The sequence below is a fragment of the Lycorma delicatula genome, chromosome 3 (genome assembly GCF_047948215.1).
Source record: "Lycorma delicatula isolate Av1 chromosome 3, ASM4794821v1, whole genome shotgun sequence".
NCBI classification, from domain to species: Eukaryota; Metazoa; Arthropoda; class Insecta; order Hemiptera; family Fulgoridae; genus Lycorma; species Lycorma delicatula.
This window is the reverse complement of record NC_134457.1, coordinates 159,505,004-159,519,835: the sequence shown is the minus strand read 5'-3', so window position 1 is coordinate 159,519,835 and position 14,832 is coordinate 159,505,004. Positions and strand designations below refer to the sequence as shown.

Below are 14,832 nucleotides of genomic sequence, written 5' to 3'. Positions count from 1 at the left end.
ATAGAATGAGTAAACTGATTCATAGTTGGGAGAGATGTGTAGTTGTAAATGGTGATTACATGGGAAAATAAATAAGATTTTTGTAACAAATAGAATGTACTTTTATAATTTTTGTTTCACTTTACTATCTCTTTTCATTTGTGAGTTATGAGTGACTGTGCATTACATTTCAGCCATCCATTGTATATCCATCTCTTGACAAAATGATTTGAGTAAAATAGCAGTATAAAATACCTAACCTACACTGGTGAATATGTATAATAACCTCACTTTTATTGACAGTTTTACATGAAATAAAGGAAAATAAAACCAAAGGCAAATCATCTGAACAAAAATATAAAGGTAAATAAAAACTAAAGGTGTAAAATAAGAGCTACCTCTAGCTATGTAGTGCAGCCATATCCTCCTTGCCCAAAGAAAAAGAGATTATAATACTGTGATAGTGTTGTGACTCACAGGAAATCAATGTTTGACCTGTGTACAACACTGATGAAGGATTAGTGTGTCAGATAATCAGATTTTTATGAATCACACTATTTTTGCTCATTTCTATATAAACATTTTAAGTTAGAAGTTATTTTTAACTCTAGAATTCTAATTTACATTGATATTTGAAACAGTTTTGTAATTTTAATATGTTTTGATTAATGTTTTTACTTGATTAAGGTTTATTCCTGAATCTGCACGTTGGCTAATAACAAAAGGTAGACAAGCAGAAGCTGAAGCGATTCTAATGAAGGCAGCAAAAGAAAATAAAACTCAAATTTCATTAGATTCATTGAAGACATTATTGAAATCTGGGGAACAAGAAACAATTAAAGATGCTAAACAACCTACAGTGCTAGATCTCTTTAAATATAAAAATTTACGGAAAAAATCGTTAACTATATTCTTTTTATGGTAGGTATAAACTAAATTCTTCTTGTATGTAACATTAAATTACATTTGAAAACATTTTATTTTTAATAAAATTTAGAAAATAAATTATTTTTTTAAAACTAATAAATTGTAGTGGAATTGTCGTGATACATGTGGACACAAACTATATCCAAACCTTGGTAGACATTATTTAATGAAAGTCAACCATCAAAAGAATTTTCTTAATAATTACATTTGCAACACACTAAATGTTTTTTTTTTTTTAGATTTATATATGTTTATATTAATAAATTAAATTTATGTATATATATATTTTTTTTTTTTTCAGGTTTGTAAATAGTGCCACATATTATGGATTATCATGGAACACTGGTAATCTTGCTGGAAATGAGTATATTAACTTCATAATGTCTGGCTTGGTGGAATATCCTGCATATATATTTTTATTATTGACACTGAATAAATGGGGAAGGAAAATAATTCTTTGTGGAACGATGGTGGTAGCCGGTCTAGCATTATTACTTAACATTGTTGTTCCAGATGGTATGACATTCTTCTCTTTTTCATATACCTTTCATAATACTCTTTAACTTTATTTTTTATAAATATTTAATAAAATCTGTTAAATATTGCTTTTAGTAGATGTCGCTGTAGTATCTGAGCATTTTTTAGACCGGTATTCTAAATGAGCTTACTCAAAGAGTGAACCTAAAGCTCTTAACAAGAAAACAGTTCTCTGGTAACAGTTACATTTGCAATGTGGTGTTGAGAAACAGCTCCTGATGATTCACACAGTTCCTGGTGGTACACTCTGCTCCGTAGCACTCACACAGCTCCTGGCGGTTCACTCGGCTCCATACCACACACAGCTCCTGGTGGATCACTTGGCTCTACCCACATTATATAAATTGGCTTCGCACTACAATCTGGCAGTCTCAGTCCATCGTTTGAAAAACGATGGACTAAGAATGCCATCGATGCCAAAACGATGGTCCTATGATAACGGATATTATATGCGATTTTCATCTTTCAGCATTGTGGATATAATCTGCTACTTTGAAGAAACTCATTTTTTGTACTCCAGCTGCAGATATTGGAAAATTTGAAGAATCATTTGGTCTTCCAGAACTGTGGATATAATCTAAAACTTTTCAAGAATCTTCATTTACAACAAACTTCTTATGACCAGGATTGCAGATATTGTATCTACAACATTATTTATCGTAATCTTTTAATTTATTTTACATATAATTTACATTATTTCATCATTATTGTAATATAATTTAATTTATTTCACATTTAATTTACATTTAATTACTATTATGGAAATGGAGAAATTAAATGAACAAAGAGGGTCAGTAAAGGACTCTACAACCAGAATTGGCACATTTACTGATAAATTTGATCCCTCACAAGGGGATAGCCATGCCTTGCAAATTAAGTTAAGGAATTACAAAGCAAATACGACATCCTTCAATCAAAACTTGAAATTGATTTTGACAATGATGTTTTATCACTGGATCAGGAACAAGTCAAGGGAGACTTGTGTACTACAGAATATAAATTACAACAGTTAATAAATAATATTAATAATGATAAAAAATCATCTAATAAAGAAATTAATTCAAATACAATAGTTAAACGAACACAACTGCAATGCATTAATATACCTGTATTCAGAGGTAATGTGTTAGAGTGGCAGCACTATTTTAACATATTTTTAATTTAATACCCATACATAATATAGATGATTTAACTAATATTAAAAAATTACACTATCTACCTTCTTCCTTGAAGGATGTAGGCGTAGCTGTTATTAAAAATCTGCCAATAAGTAACAAAAATTACTTTATTGCTTTAGAATTATTAAAGATATGATTTGATAACAAATATATAATTGCATTTCATAATGTTGAACGCATTTTAAGGTCAGATTCTATAAAAAGAGATTCTATAGCTACTTTATCCAAATTTATTAATGAAATTTCCTCAATTGTGAATTCGCTTGAAGCAATGCAACTTCCTGTAAACAGTATGAATTTATTGTCTTCCAACTTCTAACATAAAAATAAGATTACAGTACCTCAAGATTATGGAAGGAAAAATTATCAAATGAAAGGATTTCCATCTTTAAAGATTTTATCAAATTTCTTAATTCAAGACGTCAACTTCTCAAAAATATTACTGCATTCACTTTAGACATGCAATTGAAAATGGAAAACAAAACCAAAAGATAGCATTATAACAATCCAACCAAATCTCTTAACAAATGCTCTACATTAAATTCTAATAAACAGTTTAAAGGAAATAATGTTAGTTATTATTCAAAATTTAATTTTAATAATGTTTTTTGTGTAATTCAAACCATCATTTATCATATTGTAAAGAATTTTTAAATTTGTCCATTGAAGATTGTAAAGCCTTTTTGGGGATAATAATTGTTGTTTTAATTGTTTATGTAAAGGTCATTCTATTAGTGAATGTTATTAAAAAAATTGATGTCAGATTGTAATAAAAAACATAATACTCTTATTCATATGGACAAAATGATGATTCTAAACCAGATAGAATAAGACTAAAAATAATACCTATTATTTATTTAATAATCCTTCAAACAAAAATATACTTTTATCAACAGCCACATGTAACACCAATGATATATATGGTAATCATCATTCATGCAGAATTTTATTAGATTCTGGTAGCCAAGCAAATTTTTACACATATAAATTTGCTCAAAAATTAGGACTTAAACTCATAAAAAATAATTTCCCCATTTCAGGCATGAATAATTCATTCCCTCAATCCAAATACAGTGTTACACTTTCCTTATAAAACCTTTTCATTCAAAGTGAAATGTGCTATTTTATCTGATATTTCAGACAGCCTTCCATCAACCACATTTGACAGTTCTAATCTCAATCTTCCTCATAATATATTTTTAGCAGATCCCAAATTCTATTTGAGTCCTATCTTGCCATCCAAATTCATCCAAAGTTCTAGATATCCTACTTTTCATGAAACTAAATTAGGGTTATAATAATTAGTGGGGTCGCCTTCCTAATAACATTAAGGGCAACAATACTGTCGCATCTTTTCTTGTTTAACACTAACAAAAATCTCTCCAACTATACTAGAGAATTTCTGGAAAATTGAAGAAGTTAATATTGATGCTTCAGTTAATGAAACCTCTACTTGTTGAAAAACATTTTCAATCGCAACACCACTTGAAACAATCAAGGCAAATTTGTCATGTCATTGCCTTACAAAGATACTAACATTCAACTAGGTGATTCCCGTGTTAATGCTAACAATAGATTCTTATCTTTAGAAAGAAAACTAATTAATAATGATGCCAACCTTATAAAGGATTACTCCTCTTTCATTCAAGAATATTTAGAAGTAGGTTATACATGTCTTTACTCAATTCCAATGATTTGTTACTAAAATTGTATGTGTGTTATTTACCCCACCATCCACAGTATTCAAGCATTCAAATCTTAACTATTAAAATTCAAGTTGTCTTTGATGGTTCAACTGAAACCACTAATGGTCTATCCCTTAATGATAGTTTATTAGTTGGAGCTGTAATCCAGGAAGATCTATTTTCCATATTGCTTAGATTCAGGATCCATAAATACATCATTGCATCTGACTTAGCTAAAATGTATCGTCATCAAGTATTAGTTAAACCTAGTGATTCCAATTTACAACATATTCTTTGGTGTGATTCTCCAGATCAAGAAATAAAACACTTTGCATTATGAACCATAATTTATGGGATATTTTGTGCACCATATTGAGCCACTAGATGTCCAATTCAAATAGCTAATGGAAATGAAAATGATTTGCCACAAGCTTCTAAGGCCATTCGAAATGATTTTTATGTTGATGGTCTCATAACAGAGAAGGAATTCTACCATTCCTTCAGAATTATTTATTTAAGAGTTTGAATTACTATTTAAGAATTATTTCTTCTATAATTTGCAAATGTATGATATGCTTTTAATATAATGGAAAATGCCAGGTCCAACAGCATGGTCAGCTACCACCTTCCAGGGAGAGCAATTCCTTCCCAACCATTCTCTACTTGCACAGTAGACTGGCAGTCCAATTATGATTTGTCATGGCAGGCAGAAGTCTAAGACTTTAAGTAAATCTTATATAGCACTTTTCATTTGTCCCACTGCTAAACCTATCCATTTAGAGTTAGTTTCTGATCTGACTTCACAGTCATTTATTGCAGCACTTAAAAGATTTATATCATGTAGGGGTATTCCCACTCAAATCTTTTCTAATAATAGTTCCAATTTCCATTCTGCCAAAAACATATTTTATAAACTGTATCAATCTTTAAATTCAGAAAAGCTAAATTCAGACATTCAGGTATTCACAACTACACAAGGTATAATCTGGTCATTTATTCCTCCCTCTTCACTCCATTTTGGTAATTTATGGGGGAAGCACAATCAAAAGTGTTAAAGTTCTTATGCATTGTGTAATTGGACAAACGATCCTTAATCCTTAATTTTGAAAAATTATATATAGTTTTAACACAAATTGAAGCCTGTCTCAATTCCCATGCTATGTTTGCTATTTTAACAGAGTCCCAGAACTTATTTCCAGGACACTTTCTCATGGGATGTCCACTCACTTCTTTGCCTGAACCCAATTACAAAAGAATTAAAATTAATCACTTAGGCTGTTGGCAATTACTCCAAAAATTTACACATTCTATATGGAAATGATGGTCGAAGGAATATTTATATTATTTACAGCAATACAATAAATGGTGTTTTCCATCCCATAATTTTTTTGTGTTGGAGATTAAGTATTAATTGCCAGTGAAAATTCCTTACCCATGTATTGGAAACATGGACTTATTATTACCCAGGTTTACCCGGGTTCTGACAACATAGTTAGAATTGTTGATTTACACACTGTTAATGGACAATTAAGAAGACCTGTACATAAGTTATGCCTGTTACCAATCTCTAATGATTAAGTTTATTATTTGTATACTTTATTGTTATTATAATTTCATTTAATTTGTATCTAATAATGTGATAATTTGATATTTATACACTATTGCTATTGTAATTTGATTTATTTTCTCAAAAATATGATTATTGATATGTTCATAAATTTTGTATAATTGTTTGTAGCTTAAACTGTATATTCATATTAACTAATTGTATTGTGTTCATATAGCTCTTACCAGTAGATAGTCTACAGAATAAGTACTATTCATTACAATTATATGCTGACTTCCCAATTTAAGTGTGCGAAATGCCCCAAGATTTATTACTAGATTATTTTTCATGCATACAAGGTGCATACAGTACCAGACTAATATCATTTATTCAAGGTGCATATGATATCAGAATATTTATTCATTTATTTTCAACATGAAATACATTGCATAGGTGTGATATTTCACTGGAAATTATTTATTCAATCATTCAATAAATTGAGATTTTTTTACATATTAAGAAGATACACATGAGCTGTATGACTATTACGCATTGCATTATAAAATTACATAATCATTATTCTACTACTCATACTCTGAAATGAGTATGAATACAATTTTAAGCCAAGTATAGATTCAATAATTGTAATATTATATTTAACAGATATTCAAATTTAAACTTTGTTTATTGTTCTGTAATATGACATAATCTATGAACCATTGTATATTATATTATTTATTCATTGACTACATTGTATAATACATTTATTTACAATTATATTGTTATTTAGCTTATTGAGATTACATAACAGAAAATTTTATTTTTAAAAGAAAAAATGTTTAATAGTCAAACTTACTCAAATTTAATAGTTTATATGTCCTCCTTTATTTTTTATTATCTCATTAATCCTCCTTGGTATTGATTCCACTAAGGTAGAACAATAATTTTTGATTTCTTCATCTTGGAACCAAACCTGTATCATTGAACTAATAAGGTCAGTTTTTGTGCTACAATTCATTTTCCCAAGTCTTCTTTTTATTATGGCCCATAAATTTTCAATGGAATTCAGGTCAGGGGAGTTCCCTGACCACGAGAGCACTCAAATGTTTTGGTTTTTGAAGAACTCTTCTGCTTTCTTTGATGTGTGGCAATACAAGGTCAAGTTCCTGTTGGGAGTCCTAGGTTCTGCATAAGTGGGACTATTTTTCTTTGGCATATATTAATGTATTGGTCTGATTTCAACTTCTCATCTACAGGCATAAGTATGCTTGACCCTTCATGTGTAAAACATCCCCAAAACATCTTTCTGGCTGTGTGTTTGGGAGCTTGTTGCAGGTGTGCTGGCATAGTAATCTTCTAAATCATAGTAACTGCTTCTTTTTAGGTTTCAAAGCAATCCTTCCCACTGCCAACAATCTTATACGAACTGTCATATTAGAAACATTAGTCCCACTGGTTCTCAAGTCCCTATTAAGGTCAACAGCTGACAATCATGGATTAATTTTGCTTTTTCTTATTAGTAATTGTTCCTGTGTAGGCTGACTTTCCTTTTCCACCCACATTTTTCTTTTCTCTTTGGGGAGACAGAACCTGTTTCCCTTAACATTTTCATGATTTCATTTACAGTACCTAACCTCCATACTATACTCATTGGCAATCTGTTTTTGAATAATTTCTGAGTGTTGGGATAGAGCAACAATTTTTGACTGCTTTCGTGAGGTTATATTCATTGCATTAACTAGAAACAATATAACAAACATATAACAGAAGCTCACAAGGTCACCAAAAACTAATTGACAATGAATTATAAAAGCACAAAAGCCACAATTCTGTGTGTATATGAACTAACAACATAACCTGAAACACCAAAAAGCAAGCAGTCTGCCACATACAATAGAACAAAAATTCCCTTTGTTCGGATTAATTTGTTGGTACTGTACATTTGATAGAATGAATTTTTCATAATAATGACACAATTACTAAAATGTTTTTTTCAAAAGCCATTTGACAACATTTCCACCCTACCTAGTATATTAAGAACTGTGGCAAACAGGTAGCAGTCGTCAAAATAAAATGGCTGCCTGTATATATTTCTTTCAATTTTGATTTTGAGATCCTTCCTATTTACTATATTTTTCATTAGGTACATGTTTCATCTTTTTAAAAGACTGAATTCTGGTTTCATCGTTTTCCCTTCACATGAAATTATTTGCACTTATCTTTGAAAATTTATGTAGAGTTAGTTTTTCATCTCCTTTATTTTTGAAAGTATATTTTTTGTTGTTTTAGGTATGAGCTGGTTGACAGTAACTCTTGCAATGATTGGAAAATTGGCGATTTCTGCCTCTTATGGCACTGTATATATTTATTCTGCTGAACAATTTCCTACTGTGATTCGCAATGTAGCTCTTGGTGCTTGCTCAACATTTGCTCGAGTTGGTGGAATTCTTGCACCGTACATTAATATTTTGGTATGTTAAGCTTTTGTTTATACCTTTGCTGCTATATATAAATTTTATTTTATTTTTACAAAAGTAAACTGATTAGATCTAGGTGCTGAACATCAGCTGTTAGGTTTTAGTAGAACAACACAGTAGAAAATCAAACTGGATATATGAAAAAGAATATTAGGGTTTTAATATCTCTTGGATGAGGTATACATTGTTGATTTAAGGCTAGAATCAAAGAGAATGTAGGACAGATTTAGTTGCATGCATGTCTGTAGATTGATTCCCTATTTTTCCGCTTGACAGTGGCACTAGCAAGATAGTGACTCCTTAACAGTCTTACTATTAGTGGTGTGATAGTAACTCCTTACATGATAGTAACTCTGTATTTTTCAATTTCCTAAATGTGAATCTGTAGTTACAATTCAATGTACACTCTGTAGAAAAATTAATTATAATCCTCCAAGTGACAATAAATTCGTTGATAGAATAATTTATTTGAAATGATCAAATGTCTGTGTAAAGAAGAATTCAAAACATATTATCTTTTCATTTTAGTTATTTTAGGATTGTGGTTTGACCAGCAACTGATGAGGTAACACATTTAAAGTAGCTGAAGGTAAAATGTCTAAAACTGCTAAACTTCCTGAGAGTTCTATCTCTCCATTTAATACTCCAGTATTACAGCAAGAATTATTTCATCTAATACTCATTGAGGAGCTGATCAAGTATGCATGTTGCGCTTTTACTGAGCTCTGGCTCATTTCCACTTGGACTATGTTTACGTGGCTTATTCATCCACACAGACCACCACTCTTAGAGAACTTGATGTAGTCCATCATTCATTTGTTTGTCTTGCTACAGGTGCATTTCATTCAAGCCCTGTAGTAAGACTATCAGTAGACAGTGGTGTGCCATTTCTTTGGTATAGACAAAACCAAATGATCTGTTCCTATGTAGCTTGCATTAAAGCATAACAAAATCATCTGACCTTCGGAGCAGTGCTCTCTAACCCACACCTTAATCGATATCTGTAACAACCAATCTTCTGTCCTGCTAGGCATCAGAGCTCAGCACCTTTTCTTAGCTCTTAAATTACCTTCAGTTCTTACTGTTACTTAATGTTATTCCTTGGCAGCCTTCGGCCTTCTCTTGTTAATTATTGCTTTAGTCTTTGTTGATATCATAAAAAGTACATGTTTCCGGTTATCTTGCAAGAAAAATTTTATAATATTGTAAATAGCATGAAATCTGATGCTTTTACAGACGGCTTAAAACATGATAATTCTGTTGGTTATGCTTTTGTGGTTTGCAATAGAACATACATATTTGGCCTTCCAAGCATCGTCAATGTTTTTGTCACAGCTATTAATAGGGACTTAAATATTATTAGTCCAACATATCGACAAGTACTTGTCTGTTCAGATTCCATGAGTGCCTTACAAGCGATTAGTGACATGTAGTCCAGACACCCTGTTGTCAGTGAGATACAGTCTATTATTTCTGAAATGATTCAGCGTACCACAAGTGAGCTTCTGCTGGACCCCCAGCCATATTAGAATTTCAGGAATGAGCATGCTGATAGTGTGGTGAAAGATGCTTGTTTGCAGTCTTCTTTCACTAACTGCATTGTTTCTAACAATCTTGTCTGTTTTCTTAAGAGGTTGATTCATGATGAGTGGCAAAGATATTGAAATGCTACAATCAACAACAAACTTCATCCAGTTAAGAACACTACACACAGTGGAACTCTTCATGCAGGGATAATCAACTTACTCATGGATATCTAATAACCTAGATCAATGCACCCATTTGTGTTCACTGAGACTGCCAACTAACAGTACACCACATCTCTGTGGACTGTGCCTGTTATGTGGCAGTTACGTTGGAAATTTAAACTAGGGACCAACATTCAAAATACTTTTGGGTACAATATGATAATGTTATTGAATGCCTTACTATTTCTTAAGGTCATGCATCTGTATTCACATATTTGATTATTACTATAATGTGTTTTGTGACGTATGCCAAATAGCAATTTTGCTATTTTAAGTTAGATTTTTAATGTTGTATTTCATTGTTGTTTTATTTTGCCTTTAACATACGGCCTAGGCACTTCCATCTTTGCTGTACTGCTTGAGGAATGTTTTTCGTTATGATATTGCACATTTTAATTTTTATATTATTGTTAACTAAGTTTTAATGTCTTTGTGTTGCTTGCTTAAATTGTTTGGTATAGTAATAATGTGTACAGGCGCTGATAATGATACTTCTTTGTGTGCCCAGGAAAAAACAGCACTATAAACATATCTAGAACATAAAAAAGGATATACTGTACTAATATGCTCATTGACTTAAATAGAATAATTACACAGATAAACAAAACAAAAATTTGTTGTCATAACATACTTACCAAAACAAAAATTACAAAAAACTAACTCATAAAAAAACTACAAATATACAGACATAACACTTCCAGAAAAGCACAGTGCACTATGCCAGTTGAATATGTTTGCTAACTGCTGCAACAATAAAAAGTTCAATGCATAATGTATTGGACATTGCCCAAACATTGGGCAAAGTTTGGTGCAGTTTTAAATAAAGAAATTATATGAAAGCATCAAAGCATTCTGAAATAACATTAGTCAAAATTTGCTAATTACCTCACAAAAACAAATCTTTTTTTATTTTCAAATACAATGCAAATGTACTTGAAAAAGATCCTCATTTTAATGTACATGAACGTTTTGAAATATACAATCGTGTAAAAATTCAAAAAGGACTTAACACAATAGTAATCTTAAAAATTTTCTATCACACCTTAAATACATAATTTCATAACTTAAAATTAAACTCCAGCAATATATTAAACTGAAAATAGCAGTATCAGTGTCATTGAAGGTTTCATCATAGACTTTTGGATATTGTAAAATAGTTAATAACTAGACTCAACATTTTCTTTCATTAGCCAAATAATATGTATAGGCAAACTATGTAGTGAATTGAATACTAATATTTTCTAGGTCACATAGTGAGAATAATATCTGGAAGGGAAAAGGTGTTTTCAGTTGTTTTGGCATTGTTTTCAGTAATATGATAACATATTAAGAAATTGATGGCACTGGATTCAGCTACAGTTATATTTTCATATTATGAGTAGTAATAATTGAGTAATGGATTTTGTATAAAAAGTCTATTCAAAAAGTATCTATGAAAAATACCTGTCTTAATGGCTTCCAATCCTAGTCTTTGGAAAAGCCCTTCAGTAACTCTCCATATTTAACAGAGTCTTCTTCCAGTGCTGGAAATATTTTTAATAGTAATCCTTTGAAATGATTACCAGCTATGATGTTGCTTAAGACCACTTCAGCTTGATTGTGTTAGATTGAGAGCACTTCAGCTTAAAGAACAACTAGAATCACAAGAAGCCATGTCTGGTGAATAAAGAAGAGAAGTCTGACTTTTCATTATTTTATTTTGTTTCCTTTTGTAAAAGTATTAACTCATTCTAATTTAAATTTTACAAAAAAAAACTTTTGATCTATAGTTACAGCAGCTAAAGCAACCTCAACGTTCCAACTTGTAGCAAAATAACGACCACACTTCTAACTTCCTCACTCAAATTTTCACATTCCCAACTTAAATATGCTGCTACAGCATATTTAAATTTCAATGAAATTGATCTAGTAATTTTGGAGATCTTCAAGCTACAACATTTTATGCATAGGCCTATTAATAAATATATTTTATATTTATTAATATTACAACCACGTAGTACACAAAATTGAAACAAGACGATTATTCTAATGGAATTATTTCAATCATGACTGAGGATTTTGGTGGTTGAGTTGTAATTTTTTTGATATATAAACAAGAGATAAGTATTAAAAATGAAAAAATACGACTGCCAAAAAAAAAATATTGCTGACAAAAATTGCTCTTTAATATAGGATAATTAATAACGTAGGATAATTAGAGTGTGCGGGTGACAATTTTATATATAGTATAATTTTGTTTTCAAATTTAAAAAATTTATTTAAACATATATAGTGCCTATGACACTCTTGATAATGTAAGGATTCCAGCGTAGGTCATACATCTAAATCAGTTCAGCCATTAAGCTGCTACGGTGGAAGAAACATACATACATACATCCTAAATATATTACACTCCTTTTTGTTCATCATATAATAAATAATATAAGGAAACCACAATTCAAGTGAATAGTATTTTCTTACTCCTATTACCTCATAAAGTACAGAAAATTCATTTTCACCCCTACTTGCACCAAGCGATTGAAAATAACACTGTTTTTTTCTTTGAAAGGTCATAAAATGAGAATATTTTTTATATACATCAACTATAGGCCATGCACATTACCAGTGAATGAGTGTTTTTTATTAGCTTTAAAGTAAACTAAAATATGATATTAAACTTTTTAATTAAATGCTCTTTTAACTCTGTAATCAATAAACAATTAAAACTCATATTTTACTTTGTATGAATTAATTTTGAAGACATATTACACACTCTGCAGTATCTTACTATTTAGCATCAATTCACAAAAGCAGTTCACTTTAAAAATGATGTAGTACGGATTAATATGGTTAAAAAAATGTTGCAGGAGTGTATTAGGTATAAAATTATTCACATTTATTAGTGGTAAAAGGGTTAAGACATTATATACACTGTATGCATTTTTGAATTTTGTGTGTGAGTATGTGTTTGTGTAGAATTAAGTAATAATTTGTAAAATTTACTCTTTACTGCATTTGATTTTTCTTCTCATAAGCACTTTTGCAGTACCCATTGCTTCATCAGGTGAGAATAGTCTGTGATACGACTAAAAAAACGCTGAACAAATATAACAGAATTTATAATTTAAAAGTAAATTTAAACATCTATAGTTTTTTAAATTACTAGTATTGTACTGGTCATTTCCAATAAATGAAGCCTCGATTGATTACCCTAGATTCATTCTCTTGCTAATATACAGGTAGAGTTAATTACAAAAGAATATTCATTTTGTTGTATTTTATATTTTAGTATTTAAAATTAAATAGATTTCTATTTGTTTAATTATAATTTCTCTAAAGTAATCATTGTTCTCAATCATCTATTGCTTGTTTGTATATTTACTTTTACTACTATTTGCATTTTTGACATATTTTTCATTGACATTGTTTTAAAAAATGTTATGTCACACTGCTTATTGTTTCTTTTACAGGCTGAGATCTATGCCCCATTACCATTAATTATATTTGGTTTGCTATCAGTTAGCTCTGTTTTCTTTGCATTTTTCCTACCAGAAACGCATAACAAGAAACTACCAGACACAATCGAAGATGGGGAACAATTTGGAAAGTATGTAAAAATTCTTATTTAAATTCTGTATAAGGCTAAGTATTTCTGTCAAATTAATTAAGTTTATGATAGAGGAAATTTTTATAGATTGATAATATCACATTTCATTTAAAAAAAAAATATGAAACTATTATTAACTACCTATTATTGTCAGTACCTCCTACTTTTATAATTTAAATAGACTGGTTGTTATTGGATGCTTAACAACTATATTTTCTAATTTTCATAATATTTATATAGATATTAATTAGATTAAATTTTTTATAGTCCATTTTTTTCCTCTGTTTGTTAAATAACTATATATAATATAATATTTGTTCAGCCTCTGCAAAGTACAGAATTAGAGAACACTCTTACATCTAAATAATTTATTTTTGTGTTATCTTCCATTTTTGATGTAAATTTTAATGTTTTATGATAAGAATTTAATTTATTTAAAATTATTTCATATTTGTTATTTAAAAACTGGTTCATATATAACCAAAATATCATCTATCGACCTATAATAAAATTTTGTGTACGAGCTTTATGCCATAGACTATTCTACTTTCAAATTCTTGCAGATAAATTTCTGACATTACAGCAGATAAGGGAAATCCCTTGGGTAAAACATTTTCATCCACCCATTATTTGGTAGAAAATAAATCTTATTAAGAAATAAATTCACTTTCAGGTGGATTTATTTTTCTTCTTTCAGTTCCATTACAGGTACACCATCCCTATCTTAATATCCACTGGTTTACTTTGTTATTGATTACCTTTCTCCTTAAGAGTGAGTTATAGAGTTAGGTTCTGACTGAACCTGTGCTAATTGTGTAATAAATTTATCATTAATGGATTTTTGTTATTTGCATTGCTTAGTGAGGCCAGCTCCATTTTGCATCTGTCTGAGGATTCTTGTTTTCTACTAAGTGCACCATTAGGTGGATATCCAGATAAATATGTATACAGCTAACTGCTTAATAATGAAGGTAGGGTCCTAATCTCTCCTGTAGACACATAACAATATTAAGTGAAAATTATTATTAAAACTTAAATATTAAATACTATTATACATGTGGGATTAAAATAATAAAAAAAAATTATAAATAAAAACCTTATGAATTGAGTGAAATTCAGAAGTATTATAATGTTTTAATTTTATGCTTAAATAATTCTTTGGTTTTAAT

General features: G+C 29.9%; 1 protein-coding gene across 6 annotated transcripts in view; it reads left to right on the top strand.

The window, feature by feature from the left end:
• The window catches only part of Orct (Organic cation transporter), a 143,496-nt gene that overhangs the window by 117,580 nt on the left and 11,084 nt on the right, over nucleotides 1–14,832 (top strand). For 5 of the 6 annotated variants that reach the window (XM_075360880.1, XM_075360883.1, XM_075360881.1 and 2 more), the window contains exons 7-11: nucleotides 667–900; nucleotides 1,208–1,422; nucleotides 8,142–8,323; nucleotides 13,527–13,663; nucleotides 14,525–14,634. In XM_075360880.1, coding sequence (XP_075216995.1) covers nucleotides 667–900; nucleotides 1,208–1,422; nucleotides 8,142–8,323; nucleotides 13,527–13,663; nucleotides 14,525–14,618 — 862 coding nt within the window. In that variant the 3' untranslated portion in view covers nucleotides 14,619–14,634. Of the gene's footprint in view, nucleotides 1–666; nucleotides 901–1,207; nucleotides 1,423–8,141; nucleotides 8,324–13,526; nucleotides 13,664–14,524; nucleotides 14,635–14,832 lie in introns of those variants that run through there. The other variant, XM_075360878.1, reaches the window with a different exon arrangement.